Source organism: Trichechus manatus, unplaced genomic scaffold, assembly GCF_000243295.1.
Source record: "Trichechus manatus latirostris isolate Lorelei unplaced genomic scaffold, TriManLat1.0 scaffold00015, whole genome shotgun sequence".
Lineage (NCBI taxonomy): Eukaryota > Metazoa > Chordata > Mammalia > Sirenia > Trichechidae > Trichechus > Trichechus manatus.
The window spans coordinates 14484892-14510457 of record NW_004443951.1 but is presented as its reverse complement, the minus strand read 5'-3'; the positions used below and the strand labels follow the sequence as shown (position 1 = coordinate 14510457).

At 38.4% G+C, this 25566-nt stretch overlaps 1 protein-coding gene across 2 annotated transcripts in view; it reads right to left on the bottom strand.

The window, feature by feature from the left end:
• FOXJ3 (forkhead box J3) overlaps positions 1 to 25566 on the bottom strand; it is a 162932-nt gene that overhangs the window by 119464 nt on the left and 17902 nt on the right. For both annotated transcript variants that reach the window (XM_023727148.1, XM_023727149.1), the window contains exon 2: positions 3818 to 3878. In XM_023727148.1, the coding sequence (XP_023582916.1) occupies positions 3818 to 3861 (44 nt within the window). In that variant the 5' untranslated portion in view covers positions 3862 to 3878. The remainder of the gene's footprint in view (positions 1 to 3817; positions 3879 to 25566) is intronic.

Here is a 25566-nt window from a genome sequence, read left to right as displayed (position 1 = left end):
GGTTGTTAACCAATGTCATAAAACAATATGTGTACTACTGTTTCATGAGAAACTACTGGTTCTGTAAACCTTCACCTGAAGTACAATAAAAAAATAAATTAATTAAAAGAAAAAAAATTAAAAAGGATACTTAGCTATCACTCCAAAAACTCTGGCAACCACTCTTTAAAAAAAATTGGGGGGACCTCTTTTCTGATTCACATGTAGCATCTACTGGTATAAAATTCATATGTGATATGAAGATATTAACAATGGTTATTTTGGTTTTTCTAATTTTTCTACAATGAACATGTATTACTTTTTAATCATAAAAATACAGTTAAGTGTAATTTAAAAAATAATCCTAATAGCATATTCAGATTAAACAAGGCTCAAATATCACCAACAGACAACAATACCTAACTTGTTTAAATATTTGAGGTACAGAGTTTTAACCCACTGTCCAACCACCCTCTCCTACCCACCAAATTTTTAAAATACTTTATATACTTTCATTCCACTCCCTACCTTCACTTACACATAAATTGTCTGACACACTCCACTCTGACCTGTCTGCCTACAAACCCCCACCTGCGTACTCATTTTCTCATTCCTAGTCATATACCCAGATCTTCTTCACCGAATCATATCCTGCCTTGAGGTTGGCCACTTTCTAGATACACAGGCAGTATACACAAGAGAGGTAAAACAAACAAGCCACACATGTACCCTGTCAGTAGGTTTGAGTTACTTTAAGAGTTCTGGCTCTATTCCTATTTGGGTAGTGTAGTTGTAGCTGGGGAAACTTTCTGGTTTGGAGGAGATTCTATGGGAAAGTAGACTAAAATTTATTGTGGTTTTAAGTAATCCAGTTTACTCCCCTGAAATAGTCCTTCTCTTCTTCTCTCCCTTATCTCAAACCAATGCTGACTTCCACTTAGAAAAGTCAAAGACGACAATCCTCTACATACACATCTGAGGATGAGAGTTCTCTGCTTCAGAGATGGACTATAGAGAATATTACAGAAACAAAAGATGCACACAGATACTAAATTATCAGAACTCAAATTCCATAAGGAGTCTATTCATTACTACTAAATTTATAGCTATATCCATAAGAAATTCTGATTCTAGAATATGATATACAAGAATTCAAACACAAAGTGAGCAAATTAATAACTCATGGTATCTCTTCTCATTCTTTCCAGCTCTGTAATTCTATCAAGCAAAAGTTAGGCATATATTATCCCTAATCCAATGTCACATACAGCCCTAGCCTAAACATAAATATTAAAATAAAGAAATTAAAAGTATCAGCCAATGACTTTAATATCTAACTGTTTCAGCATATCCCACAACTAAAGTAGCTTTAAGGAAGTCCAACCCATGTAAGATCTAAGTTTGCAAAATATCCAGATGTGACCATGCCCAAAGTTTTAAACATTCATAAAAAAAGAGTAAAATGACCCCTCGCCTCATACAAAGCAGAAATCATTTTTAAGTCAAATTAGTCCTAGAGAAGTTCTGGAAATAAAAAGATTTAATTTATTTTTGTTTAATGGTATTACTTTTTAGTTCAATTTCTGATTGTTTAATTCTGTAAATACCACTGCTTTTCACGTATTGATTCTGTATCCTTCAATCTTATTTTTTATTATTGTACTTTAGATGAAGGTTTACAGAGCAAAATAGTTTCTCGTTAAACAATTAACACACATATTGTTTTGTGACATTGGCTGCCAACCCCATGACATGTCAACACTCTCCCCTTCTCGACCTTGAGTTCCCCATTACCAGCTTTCCTGTCGCCTCCTGCCTTCTCGTCCTTGCCCCTGGGTTGGTGTGCCTATTTAGTCTTATTTTGTTTTATGGGCCTGTCTAATCTTTGGCTGAAGGGTGAACCCCATGACTGACTTCATTACTAGCTAAAAGGGTGTCCAGGGGCCATACTCTCAAGGTTTCTCCAGTGTCTGTCAGACCAGTAAATCATCTGTTTTTTTTTAGAGTTAGAATTTTGTTCTACTGTTTTCTCCAGCTCTGTCCAGGACCCTCTACTGTGATCCTGCAGAGCAGGTAGTGGTGGTAGCCAGGAATCATTTAGTTGTGCTGGACTCAGTCTGGTGGAGGGTATGGTAGTTGTGGTCCATTATTCCTTTGGACTAATCTTTCTCTTGTGTCTTTGGTTTTCTTCATTCTCCCTCACTCCAGATGGGGTGGGATCAGTGGAGTATCTTAGATGGCCACTCACAGGCTTTTAAGACCCCAGATGCTACTCACCAAAGTAGAACGTAGAACATTTTCCTTATAAACTATGTTACGCCAGTGGAGCTAGATGTCCCGAGAGCATGATCCCCAGCCCTCAGCCCAGATTTATTTTTAAAAAATAAAGCAATTTCTCCATAAGATCTCCAATATAAATTTTTTTTTCCATTATAAGATGGAAAATACATTCTCATGGAAAGAAATGCCATAATGGCATGTAGAGAAGCTTTTCTACTGAGGATTCTACCGAGTACATAAAAACTAAAAAGGCAATCTCACTGTCCATTTTTCTTTTGTAGCATTCTAGATAAACAGAATTTATTTCAAGCCTAAGGATTCCTTGACTTCACATTCATGGTTCTAGCAATCCTCTATCCCTCTCCTCTCTCTATTTCTCCCCTCCAAAGCTAGGAAATTCCAATTCTCTGCATCACTTACTCTGCTCTAGCCACAATGACTTCCTCATTGTTCCTAGAATATTCAAGAAGCCTCCTTCCTTGCCACTTTCTGGATTCTTCTGCTTGGAATGCTCATCCTCCACATACCCAATATATGGCTCATTCCATCACTCCTTCAGGTTTTCATTTAAGTGTCACCTTTTCAGTGAAGTTCTCCCTGGCTACCTTATTTAAAATAACACACACTCCCATATTTCCTATTACCCTTCCCTACTTCATTTTTCTCCACAGCCCTTATTACTGTCACTGTCTAACTTATTTTGTCTTGTTTTATTAATTCTTTCTTACTTGTTTATTAATTGTCCCTCCATCAGAATGTAAGCTCCGTGCTTGAAGGGTTTTTGTCTGTTTTATTCACTGCTGTAGCCCAAGCATTTAAAACAGTGCATGATAACATAGTAGGTACTCAATATGTTGAATGAATGAATGATACAGCTGGTTGCAACACTGTATTAACCAGTAGGTGCTGCCAGCAACACTTCATATTCTAGTCTGAAAGATTTCGATTAAGATTAGGTTTAGGTTATTTTTCAAACCGTGCTCTGTGAAACCTGAGTGCTCCCTCAAGAGCCACTGTGATGGTAGAACATGGAAGCTTAAGCAAGCAGAAAAGTCCCTCATTTACCTATTTTACTCATCAGACTTCAGATAAGATTTAATTTGTAGAAAAGATTTGGAGACTTCAAAAAATTTGAAACCACTGGATTGTATATACCAATTTAGCTCCTACCTTTTACATTTTACATGTTTTATTTATTGTAAATGAGGGTAATCTAGGCATGATGTTTATACCGTCCTAGAAATTAACTATTCATTTTCTAATAAAGACATATACAAAGCAGATTAGTTTTTAAAAAAAAAAAAGTCAGTGTAAAAGTGCATTATTTGATGAACAAGAATATGTTCACTAAATGGGAGATTAGTTACAGATTCAAATCCCATTACCAAAAAAAAAAAATCTCTGTAAGCAAAAATATCTCCCCACCCCCACCAAACAGTACTACTTGACAAAACAAACAACATTTTCTTATGAACCTCTTGAAATTTACTGTAATATGACCTGACCAGCATAACTTAAAAAATTACATGTTCCAATAAAGAAAAAGAAGAGCACTCACCTTAATGAAGTTACAGATGGACAAGCTTGTCCATACAAACCCATCTGGCCACAAAGAGAATCTGAAAAGTAAAGAAAACAGTTATCAGATGTCCCAAAATAAATTAAACTATAAATCACACTACAATTCTGATTACAACACTGAAAACAGAAATAAAAGGTTAAAAGATTCACCATTATCTGAACACATATCTAAATGAATCAAAAATGCCATTAAGGGATAACAATGATTACAATGAGAAAGACAAGACATAGTCGGAAGCATAAGAAAAATAAGCACACTGTAACGGTGACATTGAAAGAAGCTGAGACCTCATAAAAATTAACAAATGGTTATGCTTATGGTATAGAGTGTCCAAACTGTTTAGTAGAATCCAAGGGATTCCAGAGAGGTGCCTAAAGGCTAACACAGCTGAGCACGCGAGGTCCCACCCCCACACAACTACCCCTTTTATCAGTTTCATATATTGGAGTTCACTAAGACTTTATCTCAAGAAACATTTCCACTGCTTAAAAAAAAAAAAAAAAACAGTTTGGAACAAAATAATAGAGCTTTGAATAAGGCAGTTCTAGATTCAAATTCTAGCTGCAACACTATGAGACCCTGAAGAATTTATATAACCTCGCTGAACCTCAGTTTCTTCACCTGTAACTTAGAAATCATGTCCCCTATATAACTTTATTAATCAGGAGTAAATTGAAGGTTTATTGTTATAGTTAAATAAATTAAAAAACAAATGTGAAGGTATCTATTGTCACTACTACCTGGCACATGGCAGTGTGTCTATATTTTTATCAGGCGCAAGGATGATCCACAAATGCCTACAGGTAACATAAATGAGAGAAGCTGGAATGCGTATAAGTGTACACATATGCATACACTGTATGACCAGTGAAGACTGTGAGGAACTAAAGAGAGCATGTTCATTCTGAAGGGATCAACTGCCACTCCCAGTTCTAGCCAATAGCTGCTATGCAGGAGTATAAGCCCACTATCATAAGAACTTCTAATTTTCAAAAGAAACCAGAAATCCAAACTTTTATTTGAAATTTCTAGATTTTTATTTTCTAAACACTATGTGGGCCAAACAAAACATTGGATTTTGTCCCTAGTTTACAGCTTTTGATTTAGAGGCTGACTGAATTCCCTGCATCCAACTGTCCCAGCACACACTGAAGAGAAAGACAGACACTTACATTTCTGCCAATATGACAGACTGGATGGCTAGATCAACCTGCTCACAGAAAATAACTAAAATGCTGGATAAAATATTTTTAAATCTTTATAAACGAATCAATAATCTAATAGAAAGTAAGGCATTATCAGTGGCCAAAAACTAAGTAAAAGAGGGAAACCAGATAGAGAAGCAGTGTACTAAAGCCATCTTTCTTTCACCTTCAGGGCATTTTGCCAAACTATGAATCTGAGCTTGCAATTCCAACGCGTCTTGGGGTCTAAGGTACAAGGGGCAAAGTCCTGGCCTTACCCAAGAGACGTGCAAGAAAAACTGTCTCTTAACCTTGTCTCTTAACATCAGTAGTGCTCAGGAGGGGATTGGGGGGTATGACAGCAGTACGTCCCCTGACATTTCACAACCACAAACTCACTCTCAACTTAAAAGATTTATGGTTCGAAAAGCTTCGTATCTAGAGTTTACTGTAGTGTATCCCATTGAACACTGGCCAAAGCAAATGCAAATTCCCCCTTAGGGAACCTATCTCTGAATCGAGGCCTGGAAGAATTCTCACAGATAAGGTTCCAAAATAAATGAATTCAAAACCAAAAATCACAAAACTCAGAAGGAAACAAGTCACCACAAGCAAAAGACCAGAAACATCAGTTGGCTGAATCAAAACCACAAAGACATCAGATATTGGAATTACATACTAGACACCTTTCTCGGTCTTATTTTATGGGTGATTTCTCCTATAGAGTTGCTATCGGAATCAACTCGTTTGGTTTTTTTTCCTATAGATTTTGGACTGCCAGAAGAACCAATCAGTCTTAGAAGAAATACAACCGGAATGTTTCTGGCTTAGTTCCTTCTCAATTTCTCCTCTTAGTTTCTAAGAGGAATGACTTTTCTCTAAACATTCCCGGCCTCTTAGCCTACTCCTCCCCAAAGAGGTGAGTTACTTGTTTAGTGGGTGGAGCTAACCTAACAAAAGACCTGAGCACCAAGGATTTACTCTCTTTCTCTTCCCTCTCCATCTAGGACTCTACAGGCGGTGATCTGAGTGTAACTGCTCTCCTGACCCAAACATCCTCTCTGGTGGGCTGTCCCATGGTCCAGACTGGGCAGGTAGAGATGGGGATGTGTGGAGTTAGAAAGCTCATTTAGCTCTTTAACCTAAGCCACATACTACAATATAAGCTTTATTAAAAAAAACAAAGGTAATTCCTCCAAAAGTTAAAGACAGAATTATCATATGATCCACCAATTTCAATTACACCCCTGGGTGGGTGTGTGGGTGTGTGTGTGTCTGTGTGTCTGTGTGTGTGTGTGTGTGTGTGTCTCCAAGAGAATGGAGAACACATGCTCATACAGAAACCTGTATACAAATATTCATAAGAGCCAAAAAGTAAAAACTCAAATATCCATCAAATAATGAATGGATAAACAAAATGTGGTATATTCATACAACAGAATATTATTCAACCATAAAACATAAAAAGGGAATGAAGTACTGATACATGTTACAACATGGATGAACCTTAGAGAAAATATTATGCTAAGTGAAAAAAGCCAGACACAAAGGTCACATAGTATACGATTCCAGTTATATGAAATGTCCAGAATAGTCAAATCCACAGAGACATAAAGCAGATTAGTGGTTGCCAAGAGATGGGGAAAGGGAGAATGGGGACTAATTGCTAAAAGGTTTCTTTCTGGGGTGATAAAAATGCTCTGGAATTGGATAGTGCTGATGGTTGCACAACCTTGTGAATATACTAAAAACCACTAAATTGTACACTTTAAAATGGTAAAAATATATGGTATGTGAAATATATCTCAATAAAAAACAATTTTTAAAAGGTAATATTTTGTTTCTTCATCTGATGGTTCTTGTTCCTTATCTCTCAGTAGTTCAGACTCACGCAAGGAAAAATGATCCTATATCAAGTCCCCCAAACACCAATACCCTTGTTATTGTTAGATGCCATCGAGTCAGTTCCAACTCGTAGCAACCTTACCTACAACAAAACAAACTACTGCCTGGTCCTGCACCATCCACACAATTGTTGCTATGTTTGAGCCCATTATTGCAGCCACTGTGTCAATTCATCTCAATGAGAGTCTTCTTCTTTTTTACTAACCCTCTACTTTACACCAAGCATGATGTCCTTCTCCAGGGACTGGTCCCTCCTGATAACGTGACCAACGTACATGAGACAAAGGCTCGCCATCCTCACTTTAAGGAGCATTCTGGCTGTACTTCTTTCACAGCAGATTCGTTCGTTCCTCTGGCAGTCGATGGTATACTCAGTATTCTTCCCCAACACCATAATTCAATGGCATCAATTCTTCTTTGGTCTTCCTTATGCACTGTCCAGCTTTCGCATGCATATGAGTCAACTGAAAATGCTATGGCTTGGGTCAGACACACCTTAGTCCTCAAAGTGACATCTTTACTTTTTAATACTTTAAAGATGTCTTTTGCAGCAGATTTGCCTAATGCAGTATGTTGTTTGATTTCCTGACTGCTGCTGCCATGGGCACTGACTGCGGATCCAAGTAAAATGAAATCCTTGACTACTTTAGTATTTTCTCTGTTTATCATGTTGTTGCTTACTGGTCCAGTTGTGAGGATTTTTGTTTTCTTTATGTTGAGGTGTAATCCACATTGAAAGCTGTAGCCTTTGATCTTCATCGGTAAGTGCTTCAAGTCCTCTTTGCTTTCAGCAAGCACCAACCCCCTTAGGACTCCCAATTAGTTATCATTTACTACCAATTCTAGCCCCTAAATATCTTTCTCATCTGCTCTAGCCAATGCCTGAGTTCCAGTTTTCTCCATTTCTCATCTAGATTACTGCCCCAAATGGTGTCTTGAACTCTAGGCTTGCTGACTGAATGAACAAACATATGCCACTCTTCTTCTTCCCTACCCAGGCAACTGATCAGCAACATGGAAATCTCACAAAAGAAGGCCAAGGTTCACAGTGCAGTCAGGAAAATCTCCAAGTGTTTTCCAAATTACAAACTCGCATCTTTGGAGCCTGCTATATTTGGACAATTATATTAACAATTATATTCAATTACGATCATAATTTACATGGTTGAAGTTGGTGCCAACAGCACCTAGTAGCATAGTCTCCAAGTTCTTTGAGAATTGACATGCAACAAGAAAGTTTGTGTTGACACAAACTTCAGAAGATAAACTAGATAATTGGGATTTTCTAAAAATTAAACATGTATGCTCATCAAAAGACTTCACCAAAGAGTAAAAAGAGAACCTACAGACTGGGAAAAAAATTTTGGCTATGACAAATCTGACAAAGGTCTAATCTCTAAAAACAACAGGAAAATCCAACACCTCTACAACAAAAAGACAAATAATCCAACTAAAAAATGGGCAAAGGAAATGAAGAGACACTTTACCAAAGAAGATATTCACTAGCCATTAGAGAAATGCAAATCAAAACCACAATGAGATGCCATCTCACCCCAACATTACTGGCAAGAATCAAAAAAACAGAAAATAACAGATGCTGGAGAGACTGTGGGGAGACTGGAACTCTTATGCACTGCTGGTGGGAATGCAAAATGGTACAACCATTTTGGAAAACATGGCACTTCCTTAAAAAGCTAGAAATAGAAATACCATATGATCCAGCAATTCCACTCCTAGAAATATATCCTAGATAAATAAGAGCTGTCACACAAATAGCCATACGCACACTCATGTTCACTGCAGCATTAGTCACAATAGCAAAAGGATGGAAACAATCTAGATGCCCAACAACAGACGAATGGATGAACAAACTATGCTAGATACACACGACGAAATACTACACAACGATAAAGAACAATGATGAATCTGCAAAGCACCTCACAACATGGATGAATCTGGAGGGCATTACGCCAAGTGAAATAAGTCAATCACGAAAGGACAAATATTGTACTGGGGAAACCAGCATAATGTGTTCAGGGTAAGGTCATGGAAGCGCCATGGACAAATCCAAACGCCCTTAGAGACTGAATTGCTGGCTGAGGGCTGTGCGGACCCTGGTCTGAGGGAACATCTGGCTCAACTGGCATAACATAGTTTATAAAGAAAATGTTCTACATTCTGCTTTGGTGAGTAGCATCTGGGGTCTTAAAAGCCTGTGAGCAGCCATCTAAGATATTCCACTGGTCTCACCTCTTCAGGAGTAAGGGAAAATGAAAAAAACTAAAGACACAAGGGAAAGATTAGTCCAAAGGACTAACAGACCACAACTACTACGGCCTCCACCAGACTGAGTCCAGTACAAGTAGATGGTGCCCGGCTACCACTACTGACAGCTCTGACAGGTATCACAACAGAGGGTCCCAGACAGAGGGGGAGAAAAACGTAGAACAAAATTCTAACTCAAAAAAAAAAAAAAGACCAGACTTACTGGCCTGACAAAGACTGGAGAAACCCTGAGAGTACAGCCCCCAAACACCCTTTTAGCCAAGTAATGAAGTCACTCTGGAGGTCACCTCTTACCCAATGATTAGACAAACCCATAGGACAAAACAAAACTAAATGGGCACACCAGCCCAGGGACAAGGACCAGAAGACAGGAGGGGACGGGAAAGCTGCTAATAGAGAACCCAAGCTCGAGAAGGGAGAGTACTGGTAAGTCATCGGGTTGTTAACCAATGCCATAAAACAATACATGTACTAACTGTTTAATGAGAAGCTAGTTTGTTCTGTAAACCTTCATCTAAAGTTCAATTAAAAACAAAAAGAAGGACAAATATTGTATAAGACCACTACTATAAAAAGTCATGAAAAGATTTACACACAAAAAGAAACAATCTTTGCCGTTTACAAGGGAGGGGAGGGGTGGGAAGGGAAAAACACTAAATAGACAATAGATAAGTGATAATTTTGGTGAAGAGTAAGACAGTACACAATACTGGGGAAGAACCAGCGCAATTTGATGAAGGCAAAGTCATGGAAGCTCCAGAGACATATCCAAACTCCCTGAAGGACCAAATTACTGGGCTAAGGGCTGTGGGGACCACGGTCTCAGAGAACATGTAGCTCAACTGGCGTAACATAGTCTATAACACAAATGTTCTACATTCAACTTTGGTGAGTAGCATCTGGGGTCTTAAAAGCTTTTGAGCGGCCATCTAAGACACCCCACTGGCTCCACCTTGTCTGGAGCAAGGGAGAATAAAGAAAACCAAAGACACAAGGGAAAGATTAGTTCAAAGGACTAATGCACCACAGCTACCACAGCCTCCACCAGACTGAGTCCAACACAACTAGATGGTGCCGGGCTACCACCACCGACTGCTCTGACAAGGATCACAGTAGAGGGTCCCGGACAGAGCTGAAGAAAAATGTAGAACAAAATTCTAACTCAAAAAAAAAAAGACCAGACTAACTGGCCCGACAGACTGGAGAAACCCCAAGAGTATGGCCCCCAGACACACTTTTAGCTCAGTAATGAAGTCACTCCTGAGGTTCACCCTTCAGCCAAAGATTAGACAGGTCCATAAAACAAAAGGAGACTAAATAGGCACACCAGCCCAGGGGTAAGGACAAGAAGGCAGGAGGGGACAGGAAGGCTGGTAGTGGGGAACCTAAGGTCGAGAAGGGGAGAGTGTTGACATGTCGTGGGGTTGGCAACCAATGTCACGAAACAATGTGTATTAATTGTTTAATGAGAAACTAGTTTGCTCTGTAAACCTTCATCTAAAGCCCACACACAAAAGAGAAAGTTTGTGTTGAATAACACAACCAGGATATGGGTAGTAAAAGCCAGTCATTCACTAATGGGTATGCTCTAATGCAAGCTAATTACTGTATTATATCCCATAACCAACAGAAGAATGTGGAGGAATTCCTTTTACTATAAGGAGTATTCAAGTGTATATTAAACTGAATTACAAACTATTCTCATTTGGGAAGCAGATCTTACAATATATTTTAAAAATTATATAATAATGAATTATTGGGGGTAGGAAATAAAATAGGACTAAGGATTTTTTGGAAAAGCTCCCAAGTAACTCTTATGAGCCCTTTTCCCCTCTCCCACCACACAAAGATCATAGAGATATAGTCCTGTATAGTTTACGAAAACTTAACGACATTCAGGACCCTGAATCTGAAGACCTAGACTGAAATCCCAACTCTGACAGTTCTGTGTGACCTTGGGGATAGTGTTAACTTCTCTGAGGCTTAATTTCCTCCTCTATAAGAAAGGATATTCATGCCTTAGTTACTATGACAGTAGCTGGGATGAAAGCACCAGCATAATACCAGGCAAAAGTAAGAATTAAAAGTTTGTTGAAAATAAATGTTACAGAACTAGAGGTCAAGAGGTTATTCTTTTTTAGGTCTGAATCCAGCACTATTTTTCAAAGGACCTGAAAGTATAAAATTCACTAGTATCTATGAAGGAATAACCCCTTTGATTACAGCTACTTGACTGAGCACTGTGAATTGTTATACCATTAGTCACAGGTAATCACTGAAGTAGTCAGGGAAATATCCTCTGTCTTAATCAGCCTGAACAGGAGAAATCTGCCAGAGGAACGCGTAAAGGGAAAAGGATCCTGCTGAGTGAGCAGCAATCAGCTGTTCCTGCCAGCTCCACTAGCTAAACCTGAAGGCAGCTTAAGCTAAGAAGACAGATCTTGGAGTCATCTGCTTTCAGAGAGTGGTTAAAATCATGTGAGGATGATCACTTCATCACGAAGTATTACAGTGAGAAGAAAGGCCAAAAGTTACCTTTGAAGAACTACAACACATTAAGAGGAACGAGTTCAAAAAAACTGAGCCCTGACAGCAAAGTGGTTAAACGCTCAGCTGCAAACGGAAAGGTCAACAGTTCAAACCCACTAGCTGCTCCGCCAGAGAGCGATGTGGCAGTCTGCTCCCGTAAAGATTACAGCCTTGGAAACCCTATGGGGCAGTTCTACTCTGTCCTATAGGGTCGCTATGAGTCAGAATCCACTCAACAGCAGCAGGATTAATGGGTTTTGGATTTTTAAAAAAAAAAAAACTTGACAAAGAATTGTCCTGGAGATAGCAGCAAATGATTCAAGGAGCGAGGAAAGCAATTGTGTTAAACTATTCAGAATACACATAAGCTGAGATGAGAATATTGGCTTGTAGTAGGACATAATAATACCATAGAGAGTAGGATTTGTGGAATAGTGAGAGTAAAAATTAGATTGCAAGGGGGTTAAGGATCAGGAATGAGAGGGATATAAAAGTTTAGCCACAAACTGAGTAAAATGAAAATAAGTGGAAAGTGCCATAAGGTCATAAATCAGAGCAGAGACAGATAAATAATCAGGAAAGGTGAAGGATATGTTAGAACTTTCATTAGACTCTATCTCCATTACCCTGTTTTGTTCTTCATAGTTCCTGTCATCACCTTATCCTATTTTTGTATACTGTTTGTTTCTCCCCACCAGAGAGCAAGCTCCCTGAGAGAAGGAACTTTTCTTCATTCTGTTACATCGACAAAAGACTGAAACATGATCAGCATTCATATTTGCTCAATAAATGAATAAACCAGGTTCCTCAAGAGTTAGAAAAAGAGGATAACTTAAAATAATAATTAAGAACTGACTGAAAACTCCCCAGATCTTTAATATAATCTTTGTATCCACCACTTCTCTACCTCAAAGCAAAGTAACTAGTCTGCAGTTAGAAGAGCAAGTTATGTATCCAGAATATATAAGGAACTCTTACAATGCCATAATAAAAAGACAAATAATCCCATTTAAAAATGGGCAAAGGATCTGAACAAACATTTCCCCAAAGAAGATATACAAATGACCAATAAGCACATGAAAAGATGTTATTAGTCACTATGGAAATGCAAATCAAAACCACAATGAGACACCACTTCACACCCATGAGGATGGGCTATAAAGAAAAAAATTAGACAATAACAAGTGTTGAAAGGATGTGGAGAAATTGAAACTCTCACACATTGCTAGTGAAAATATAAAATAGTGCAGTCGCTTTTCAAAACAGTTTGGCAGTTTCTCAAAAAGTTAAACACCAGATGACCAAGCAATTTCATTCCTAGGTTAGTTATATACCCAAGAAATGAAAACATACATCCACACAAAAACCTGTACACAATGTTCATTGCAGCATTATTCATAATAGCCAAAACTGGAAACAACCTAAGTGTCCACCAATTGATGAATGGGTAAATGTGGTATATCTATACAATGCAATATTATTCGTCAACAAAATGGAATGATACATGCAACAATCTGAATGACCCTTGAAAACATTATGCTAAGTAAAAGCCAGTCAGTCACAAAAGACTACGTGTTATATGATTCCATTTATAAGAAATGTCAAAAATAGGCAAATTTACAGACACAGAAAGTAGATTAGCAGTTGCTTAGGGCTGTGGAACAGAAAGTAAAAGGGGAATGGTGATGGACTGCTAATGAGTTTGGGTTTCTTTTAGGGGAGAGAAAAATGTTCTAAAATTAAGATTGTGATGATAGTTGCACAACCAAGTAAGTATAATAATTTTGTATTTTAAATGGGTGAATTGAATGGTATGTGAATTATATCTCAATAAAAATATGTCAAGTTAGAACCATCACACACAAATGTTCTTGTTCTGACATGTTCCTACTTCTTCCCTCACCAGTGCCACAGATCTATCCCCCTCACTCCCAAAGCTGGAACAGGAAGGGGAGAGTAAAATAATGACTTCATAAGAAAGCAACTCTGCTACAGAAATTATATTCAAACCTATAGCCCCTTGAACCATTACTAGTTCAGGAAAGTTTGTTTTCTGGTGGGTTCCACTATTCCCAAACCATAGTGTCTATTCATCAAATGTTTAATGAAGATACATTTACGATACTTAAAATTTCATACATTTGTAAGGTCACCATAGTTGGAATAGACTCAACAGCAACAGGTTTGGTTTTTTGTTATATACCCTGAAGCCCTAGTGGGGTAGTGGTTAAGAGTTTGGCTGCTAACCAAAAGGTCAGCAGTTCGAAGCCACCAGCCTAGAAATCCTGCGGGGCAGTTCTACTCTATCCTACAGGGTCGCTGTGAGTCAGAATCCACCTGATGGCAACAGGGGTACATCCTAAAGGAATCCACTCCTATTATTTACAAATCAAGTACCTAGAATAGGGCCCTCTCCTCCTAAAACAAGACCAGGGCCAGAAAGAGAGAAACAGAAAACGCAAAAAAAGCATGCTAACCAACAATCAGCTTTAGCTTTTTAAGAATGTTTTAAGAATAGAAAGTGTAAGTCTGAACTAACTGCCTCTTTTCCTTACATAGTTTAAGACTGGTGTCAATAAAACAGGTGGTAAATGTGGAGGAGGGGAGCTTATTGGCCAAACATCACAGAGCTACAACTTCTTCCAAACCCCAAATCTTACTTCCTGCAAATTATGTAAACAGATCACAAGCCACCCTCTTCAAACCAAATCATAACCCAAGCAAACAGCACAGGATTCCATTTCTGGGTCTGTCATTAACTCACTGGATAATCCTGAAGCTTCAGTTTCCCTACCTTGCTCAATAACCTAACCACAATTTCTGGTCCCAAAATCAAATCATGTGGTCTAATAAAGGACTTCTTCCCAATTTGTAGATTTATTTTTAAGGAAAATCTGACAAAAGGTATATAAAATTAAATCACACCATATGTTTAAATCACCTTTACTAAGTAAATACATTTGAAATATGCAAAAATCTTACGATTATCCACCCCAAAAAGTTGAACTCTTCCATTTTTAGTAATTTTCAAAGATATTCACTAAACAAATATAGAATAAGCTTTCAGTGGGAAGAAGGGCTTGAGGCTTTAAATTTAAGCTCAGTTATATTTAGATTTCTTAAAACAAAAATCCTCACAACTGGACCAATAAGCAACATCATGATAAACGGAGAAAAGACTCAGTGGTCGACAATTTCATTTTACTTGGATCCACAATCAACACCCATGGAAGCAGCAGTCAAGAAATCAAACGACATATTGCACTGACAAATCTGCTGCAAAAGACCTCTTCAAAGTGTTAAAAAGCAAACATGTCACTTCGAGGACTAAGGTGCGCCCAACCCAAGCCATGGTATGTTTTAATCGCCTCAAATGTATGTGAAAGCTAGGCAATGAATAAAGAGGACCAATGAAGAATTGATGCCTTTGAATTATGGTGTTGGCGAAGAATACTGAATATACCATGGAATTCCAGAAGAACGAACAAATCTGTCTTGGAAGAAGTACGGCCAGAACGTTCCTTAGGAATGAGGATGGCAAGATTCGTCTCACGTACTTTGGACATGTTATCCGGAGGGACCGGTCCCTGGAGAAGGACATCATGCTTAGACGGTCAGAGAAACAGAGGAAGGCCCTCAAGTAGATGAAGTGACACAGTGACTGCAGGAATGGGCTCAAACAGCAATGACTGCAAGGACGGCACAGACCGGGCAGTGTTTCGTTCTGTTGTACACAGGGTCGATACGAGTTGGAACTAACTCAACAGCATCTAACAACAACAATATATTTAGAAAACCAAGATGTCACTTCTCTGGATCCTGTATCTTTACTTGGGGCATTTGATTCATATGCTTTGCCTGGTGTAATTCAAAGCAAGTTATCCTACCATATCCCTGAAAAGTAAACTGAACATAGCAGAATATACCAGAGGCATAAAATGCTGTGCTGTAACTAAAAAGATGAGAAGCTACGAAGTCTCCATTGCGAGAGATGCTTAACAAAATAAGAAACTACCTGTCTGGTCTCCAAAGCCAATCTACAAATCCCAACTGACTTCGTAAGAATCATTTCTATCCCATTCCTGGAAACCCTGATTCAGGGGTCTAGAGTGACACTCAAGGAATCTACTAACTAGAAGTATCTCAGGAGGTTCTGATGCACAGTCTAATTTAGTAACTATTGGTTTAGGACAAGGATAGCAGAAAGGTTTCATATCACTTGTCAATTTTGCTCAACAGGTAGCTACCTTAAGTGCTACACTGAGAAGCTCATGTCTAAATACAACCAGAAAGAATGCCATGAGCTATTAGTCTGCCATGAACATGTAGTGATGGGGAAGTGATAACATGCAAACCATGTATATTTGTCATCCCAGATTTAGACCACTAAATGGCTTTTTTTTTTTTAAGGAGGCTTTTGAGGTAACAGAAGACAACGACTCAGATCTGGATTATTTACTTTTAACTGGCAGAAGCTCCGCCTGACTCTGGGAGGGTAGTAGGTAGCAACAAAAGGCCCTGGCATATGTGGCAGACTCTCCAAAAGTAATTATTAAGTTCCCAGTATTATGCTGAACAAGATGACATGATTTCTACTCCCAAAATGTTTATATTCTTGCTTGAGAAATGAAAATTCTACATGGTAAGACAAGTTTGGTTTTAAAAAAAATAAAATAAAACAAAACAAGAAGAATTTTTGTGCCTTGAGGAGTTCCACTTTGGGTATTGGTGGGAGTAAGTGGCAACACTACCTAAGTTACAACTACTGGTCTCTACTCGTCCGAAACAAAAAAAAAAAAGAAAAGAAACCAAAGACTCAGAGAAGAAAGTAGTCTGCAGGACTAGCAGTATACACAAACCATGGCCTCCTCTACCTTGACACCAGACCTAGATGGTGCCGGCCTACCACTACCGACCAGGCTGATCGGGACCACGATAGATAGATCCTGATACAATGGGAGAAAAATGTAGAACAGAACTCAAATTCTTAAAAAGTCCAGACTTATTGGACCAGTTGAGACTACAGGACTCCCATGACTATTGCCCTGAGATACTCGTTAAACCTTAAACTGAAATTATCCCTAGAGGTCACCTTTTAGCTAAATAACAAACTGGCTCATAAAATAAAGAATATCACTCATGAGTAATGAGCACCTTTAAAAAATCATCTATATGAAGCCAAATGGTCAAAAATTACTCTAAAGCAAAGATGAGAAGGCAAGGGGAACTAGAATTCTAGAAATGGTACAACCAGAACAGAATGAATGAGAATGATGACACATTGCAAAAACTGTAACCGAGATCACTGAATAATCTGTGCCAAAATTGTTAAATGGGAACCCAATTTGCTATGTAAACTTTCACCTTAAACACAATAAAATATTTAAAAAAGAAGAAGAAAGAGACTTAACAGACCTAATTAACAAGATGTAATGTGTGGACCTTGTCTGGATCTTGATTCAATTAAAAATCAACTGTAAAAAGACATTCTTAAACAACCAGGGACATTTGATTATGAACTAGGTATTAGATGACATCTAGGAAACACTGCCGATTTTGTTAGATAAGATGATGGCCACATAGTTATATGAGAAAATGTCTACCTTTTTTAGAGACGCATACTGACGTATGTGGAGGTAAATATCCTAATAGTTATTGAATTTTAGTGATGGGAATATGGGGATTTGTTATATACTTTATCTTCTTTTGAGCATACGCAGCAGGGCAGTGAGGCTAAGGTCTTTTGGTGTTACCTGCTCAACTCTAGCACTGTACAATTAATTCTTTTTCTTTTCTTTCTCAGATTTCAAGAAGCTTAAGAATGACTAAGGTTTCTGAGAAAACAGCCTAGATCCAATCAGAAGAAAATGGGCATTTACTTGTTAGCTCTACTAATAGGAAATCTCTCTGAATCTATTCAAAGAACTTCCTGTAAATTAATACGAGAGCTGAATACGAGCCAAGAGAGTGACTCAGCTGCTAAAAAGAAATAAAATACAATCTTAGGCTTCATTAGAAGAATAGTGTCCAGATCAAGGAGGGTAACAGTCCCATGCACTCTTCACTGGTTAGTTCAGAACTGGAGTATTATGTTCTACGTTGAGTGCCACATTTTCAGAACACTTACAAGCTAGAATGCTTGCAGGGAAGGATATCACACTAGTGAGGAATTTAGAAACCAAATGTCAAGTAAGACACTGTGTGTGCTTAGCTTAGAGAAGAAAACACTTTCCAGTCTTCCATCTCCCCTCCTCTATAAAGACCTCAACATAATATTTTTCAGAAGATTTCAAGAGTTGTTAATAGGCATTTCATAGTCAAAGAAGTTTGAGAAAAATACTTTTATTCTCTATATGACTTATCAGAGCATTCAATATCCTAGTATACTTCATGAATCCACAAGACTTTCTATATTTCCCAAACATATGTGGATATTCATTCAATCAATAAATATTTACTGAGCCCCAATTATTTGCCAAACACTCATTCAGGTGCTGGGGATACAACAATGAACTCTTTTAATATTCTAGACGACAGTGTGTGAAACAGCAAACCTAGGCATCTTGTTATTCCTCTAGCTTGCATTGTGCTTCCTCATCTCTAAGTCTTTGATTATACTCTAGCCTATAATGCCCCATCTCTAATGTTAATTTAAACATTATCTTCTCTACGAAGCTTTCCTGATCATCATAAGCAAAAATACTCTCTCTTCTAAGCAAACCCATGGCTCTTATCTGTCCCAGTTCCTTGAGAACAGACTATGGTTCTTAATTACCTTTGATCTCTCACAATGGCCAGGACAGTGTCCTGAATGCAGAGGCACTCAAGAAATATCTGTGGACTAAATGACCACCTTCAAATACATGAAGGGTTATCATGTGAAAGAAGGTAGACTAGGTCTCTACTGTCCCACAGGAAAGAACTCGGAAAAATAGATGAAGTTAGAAGCAAATTTCACCTCAATCAAAGCTCACAGCTGTCACTGGGTGTTCCAAGAGTAGCCAAATGACTATACATCAAGTGTTTAGTGGGAAAATGAACTAAAGAAAGAATTAATTCTAAGATTCTAGGAACTACCATATACTCACTATAGCAGACAAACAGTAACTTTTGATACAATCTACTTGTATCAATGTTAAAATTCTTTTGATTAAGCTCAAACATAAAACATCCTTCCATTTTCTTGTGTAATAAATATATAATGATGCCTATTATGTGTCATGCATCTGTCAGTTTGTCGTACTGTGGAAGCATGTGTGTTGCTGTGACGCTGGAAGCTATGCCTCCAGTATTCAAATACCAGCAGGGTCACCCATGGCAGACAGGTTTCAGCTGAGCTTCCAGACTAAGACAGACTAGCAAGAAGGACCTGGCTGTCTACTTCTGAAAAGAATTAGCCAGTGAAAACCTTATGAATAGTGGCAGAACACTGTCTGACACAGTGCCAGAAGATGAGCCCCTCAGGTTGGAAGGCACTCAAAGTAGAGTTGACCTTAATGACATGGATGGAGTCAAGATTTCAGAACCTTCATTTGATTATGTGGCACAACTCAAAAGAAGAAGAAACAGCTGCAAACATCCATTAACAATCCAAACGTGGAATATATGAAGTGTGAATCTAAGAAAACTGGAAATTGTCAAAAATGAAATAGAAAGCATAAACATCAATATTCTAGGCATTAGTGAGCTGAAATGGAATGGTATTGGTCATTTTGAATCGGACAATCCTATGGTCTACCATGCCAGGAATGACAACTGAAAGAGGAATGGTGTTGCATTCATCTTCAAAAAGAACATTTCAAGATCTATCTTGAAGTACAACACTGTCAGTGATAGGATAATATCCATATGCCTACAAGGAAGACCAGTTAATACAACTATTATTCAAATTCACACACCAACCACTGAGGCCAAAAATTAAGAAATTAAATATTTTTACCAACTTCTGCAGTCTACATTGATCGATCATGCAATCAAGATGCACTGACAACTAGCGGTGATTGGAATGAAACACTGGAAACAAAAAAGGATCGGTACTTGGAAAATATGGCCTTGGTGATAGAAACAATGCCAGAGATCACATGACAGAATTTTGCAAAACCAATGACTTCTTCACTGCAAATACCTTTTTTCGACAACAAAAATGGTGACTATATACATGGACCTTGCCAGATGGAATACACAGGAATCAAACTGACTACATCTGTGGAAAGAAACAATAGAAAAGCTCAATATCATCAGTCAGAACAGGGCCAGGGGCCAAATGCAGAACAGACCACCAGCTGCTCATATACAAGTTCAAACTGAAGTTGAAGAAAATCAAAACAAGTCCACAAGCGCCAAAGTACGACCCTGAGTATATCCCACCTGAATTTAGAGACCATCTCAAGAATAGATTTGATGCGTTGAATACTAATGACCAAAAACCAGACGAGTTGTGGAATGACATCAAGGACACCATACGTGAAGAAACCAAGAGGTCATTAAAAAGACAGGAAAGAAAGAAAAGACCAAAATGGATGTCAGAAAAGACTCTGAAACTTGCTCTTGAATCTCGAGTAGCTAAAGCGAAAGGAAGAGATGACGAAGTAAAAGAGCTGAACAGAAGATTTCAAAGGTGGTTCAAGAGAACAAAGTAAAGTATTTGTCATGGATTGAACTGTGTCCTCCAAAAATATCTGTCAACTTGGCAAGGTTATGTTCCCAGTATTGTGTGAGTGTCCAACATTTTGTCATCTGATGTGATTTTCCTACGTGTTGTAAATCCTATCTCTATGATGTTAATGAGATAGGATTAGCAGCAGTTATGTAGATTCAATCCACAAGATTTATCTACAACTTAAGTCTGAGATATAACAGAGAGAAGCGAGCAGAGAGACGGGGACCTCATACAACCAAGAAAGCAGTGCTGGAATCAGAGCATGTCCTTTGGACCTAGGGTTGTGTGCAGAGAAGCTCCTAGACCAAGGCAAGATTGATGACAAGGACCTTCTCACAGAGCCACAGAGAGAAAGCCTTCCCCTGGAGCTGACACCCTGAATTTGGACTTCTAGCTTACCTGACTGTAAGAGAATAAATTTCTCTTTGTTAAAGCCATCCACCTGTGATATTTCTGTTTTAGTAGCACTAGATGACTAAGACAGTATTATGATGAACTGTGCAAAGACCTGGAGTTAGAAAATCAAAAGAAAGAACACGCTCGGCATATCTAAAGGTGAAAGATGTAAAGAAAAACACTCAAGCCTCGAGTTGCAATCCTGAAGGATTCTACAGGGAAAATATTAAACAACGCAGGAAGCATCAAAAGATGGAAGGGATACACAGAGTCACTATACCAAAAAGAACTGGTCGACGATCAACCATTTCAGGAGGTAGCATATGATCAGGAACTGGTCGTACTAACAGAAGAGATTCAAGCTGCAATGAAGGAATTGGCGAAAAGCAAGTCTCCAGGAATTGACGAAATATCAACTGAGATGTTTCAACAAACGGATGTCGCACTGCAAGTGCTCACTTATCTATACCAAGAAATGTGGAAGACAGCTACCTGGTCAACCGACTGAAAGAGATCCATATTTATGCCTATTCCAAAGAAAGGTGATCCAACTGATTGCAGAAATTATCAAACAATACCATTAATATCACACACAAGTAAAATTTTGCTGAAGATCATTCAAAAGCAGTTGCAGCAGTACATCAACAGGGAACAGCCAGAAATTCAAGCTGGATTCAGAAGAGGACGTGGAACCAAGGATATCACCGCTGATGTCAGATGGATCATGGCTGAAAGCAGACAGTATCAGAAAGATGTTTACCTGTCTTTTATTGACTATGCAAAGGCATCTGACTGTGTAGACCATAACACATTATGTACAACATTACGAAGGATGGGAATTCCAGAACACTTAATTGTGCTCATGAGGAACCTGTACATAGATCAAAAGGCAGTCGTTCGAAAAGAACGGGGATACTGCGTGGTTTAAAGTCAGGAAAGGTGTGTGTCAGAGTTGTATCCTTTCACCATATGTATTCAATCTGTATGCTGAGCAAATAATTTGAGAAGCCGGACTATATGAAGAAGAATGTGGCATCAGGATTGAAGGAAGACTCATTACAACCTGTGTTATGCAGATGACACAATCTCACTTGCTGAAAGTGAAGAGGACTTGAAGCACTTACTGATGAAGATCAAAGACCACAGCTTTCAGTATGGATTACATCTCAACATAAAGAAAACAAAAATCCTCACAACTGGACCAATAAGTAACATCATGATAAGCGGAGAAAAGATTGAAGTTGTCAAGGATTTCATTTTACTTGGATCCACAATCAACACCTATTGAAGGAGCAGTCAAGAAATCAAAGGACACACTGCATTGGACAAATCTGCTGTAAAGAACCTCTTTAAAGTGTTAAAAAGAAAAGATGTCACCTTGAAGACTAAAGTGCCCCTGAACCAAGCTATGCTGTTTTCAATAGCTTCATATGCATGCTAAAGCTGGACAATGAATAAGAAAGACCGACGGAGAACTGACACCTCTGAATTATGGTGTTGGTGAAGAATACTCAATATACGATGGACTGCCAAAAGAACGAACAAATCTGTCTTGGAAGAAATACAGCCAGAATGCTCCTTAAGAGAGAGGATGGCAAGACTACGTCTCATATACTTTGGACACGTGATCAGGAGGGATCAGTCCCTGGAGAAGGACATCATGCTCGGTAAAGTAGAGGGTCAGCAAAAAGAGGAACACTCTCAACAACTGGACTGACCCAGTGGCTGCAACAATGGGCTCAAGCATAACAATGATTCTGAGGATGGTGGAGGACCAGACAGTGTTTCATTCTGTTGTACAAAGGGTCACTATGAGTTGGAACTGACTCGATGGCACCTAACAACAACAATTATGTGTCATGCACAGTGCTAGGTATAGAGGATAAAAGACAAAAAGGACTCTGCTCTCATCCTAGACGAGTCAATTCAAGGTTTCTTATTTTTGCTCCCAAAGCAAACCTGATATAAATATGAATGTCCAGGTCATCCACCTCAGTAAGAAATGTTCCCTAAATGAAAAAGTTCTTTAGATCGATGATTTCCAGTATTTTTGCTTCACTGCATAGCTATGAAGCTATCAACTCCTCTTAAAGCCATCTATCCACACCACTAAATGAAGTTCTTCAAACAAGCAAGCTAGTCATTTTGCCTTTCTAGTTAAAAACTAGAAAACAGAAGAACTCCAGGATACTTCCAAATGTCAAGGATATCTATGTAATGTCTCTCTCAAACTAAAAGCTGTAGTCTTTGTTGGCAAGTACCCCTGCCTTTTACTTTTATCCCCAGTATACAGTACAGTGCCTGGAACACAGAAGATCATGAATAAATGAGCAAGTAAGTGAGAGAAATGAATGAGTCCAATGTCCCTGGACGAAATACAGTACCTTAAAGAAGCAGTAACAATTAGGTTTTTGTTATTAGAATCTTGCCAGGGAATGGAAGCATATGAATAGATCCTTAAGTCTAATTTTCATTATAAATTAGAGCACTGTTTTTTAGGTCACTTTTTGACAGAATAATCACTAACATAAATCTAAGATCTTGGTGGCTTCTGGAGGAGAAAAATTAATTTCTTGATCAGCAGAACTAAATGACCAATTCTGATGAAAAGAAAAAATCAAATCACTGAATACACACATACCTTGCCCCATAAGATTATAATCAAATAATATATCAAACTGGTTTATTAATATAACTGCCTAAAAGAACAACACTTTGACAACCCCAAGTGTTTACACTGCTCTTCAAAAATACTATGATTCATATTTTTCCAAAAAACTCTCATTTAAACCATAAAAAAAAAAAATCATATACATGTTTACTTTTTAAGAATATAAAAATGGTATTTGCTGGGTAACAGATGATATCAAAAAATTCCCAGAACTGAATGAAAATGAAAACACAATATACCAAAACCTTTGGAACACAGCAAAAGCAGTGCTCAGAGGTCAATTTACAGGAATGAATGCACACACCAAAAAAAAAAAAGGGGGGGGGAGTAAAATCAAAACTTTAACCCTACGATCCAAACAAACAGAAACAGAGCAGCAAAAGAAGCCAATAGTTACCAGAAGAAAGGAAATAATAAAGATTACAGCAGAAATAACTGAAACGAAGAACAGAAAAACAATGGAAAGAATCAACAAGACCAGAAGTTGGTTCTTTGAAGGGATCAATAAAATCAACAAACCACTGGCCAACCTGACAGAAGAAAAGCAGGAGAAGAAGCAAATAACCCAAATAAGAAATGTGACAGTGAAATGGGTGACATTACCACTGATGCAATGAAATAATAAGGATCATAACAAAATACTATGAAAAACTGTACTCCCCACAAATGTGAAAACCTAGTGTAAAACGGACAAATTCATAGAAACACATTATCTACCTAAACTAACAGAAACTGAGGTAGAAAAACTGAACAGACCAAAACAAGAGACTGAAAAGTTAATTTTTAAAAAAAAAAAAACCTCCCAATAAAAAAAGCCCTGGCCCAGATAGCTTCACTGAAGAATTCTACCAAACATTCACACAAGAGCTCACACCAATAGTACACAAACTATTTCAGAGCACAGAAAAGGAAGGAATACTCTCAAACTCATTCTATGAAACCAGCATAACCCTGATATCAAAGCCAGGCAATGACACCAAAAAAAGAACATTACAGACATGTTCCTTACAAATACAGATGCAAAAATTTGCAACAACCACTTTCGAAATCAATTTGGCGCCTCCTTAAAAAGCTAGAAATAGAAGTACCATACGATCCAGCTATCCCACTCCTTGGAATATATCCTAGAAAAATAAGAGCCATCACACGAATAGATATATACACACCCATGTTCACTGCAGCACGGTTCACAATAGCAAAAAGATGGAAACAACCTAGGTACCCATCAACAGACAAACGGATAAACAAATTATGGTATATCCACACAACAGAATACTATGCAACGTTAAAGAACAACAATGAAGCCGTGAAACATAACATGGAGGAAGCTCGAGGGCATTATGCTGAGTGAATTTAGTCAGTCACAGAAGGACAAATATTGTGTAAGACCACTATTATAAGAACCCAAGAAAAGGTTTAAACACAGACGACAACATTCTTTGATGGTTACGAGGGTGGAAAGGAAGGGTGAGGGTTATTTACTAACTAGACAATAGATAAGATTTATCTTAGGTGAAGGGAAGGACAGCACACACTTCAGGAGAAGTCAGCACAACTGGACTAAAACAAAACTAAGAAGTTTCCTCAATACAATCAAACACTTTGAGGGACAGAGTAGCAGGGGTATGGGTCTGGGGACCATGCTTTCAGGGGACATCTAGGTCAACTGGCATAACAAAGCTTTTTAAGAAAATGTTCTGCATCTTACTTTGGTGGGTGGCATATGGGGTCTTAAAAGCTTGCAAGCAGCCATCTAAGATGCATCAGTTGGTCCCAACCACCTGGAGTAAAGAAGAATGAAGAACACCAAAGACACAAGGAAAGCAGTAGCCTAAGAGACAGAAAAGGCCACATAAACCAGAGACTTCATCAGCCTGAGACCAAAAGAAACTAGAAGGTGCCCGGCTACCACCAACGACCGCCCTGACAGGGAACACAACAGATAGTCCCTGATGGAGCAGTAGAAAGATGGGGTGCAGACTCAAATTCTAGTAAGAAGACCAGACTTAATGGTCTGACTAAGACTAGAGCAACCCCAGAAAGTATGGCCCCTGAATTCTCTCTCAGTCCAGAACTAAAACAATTTCTGAGGCCA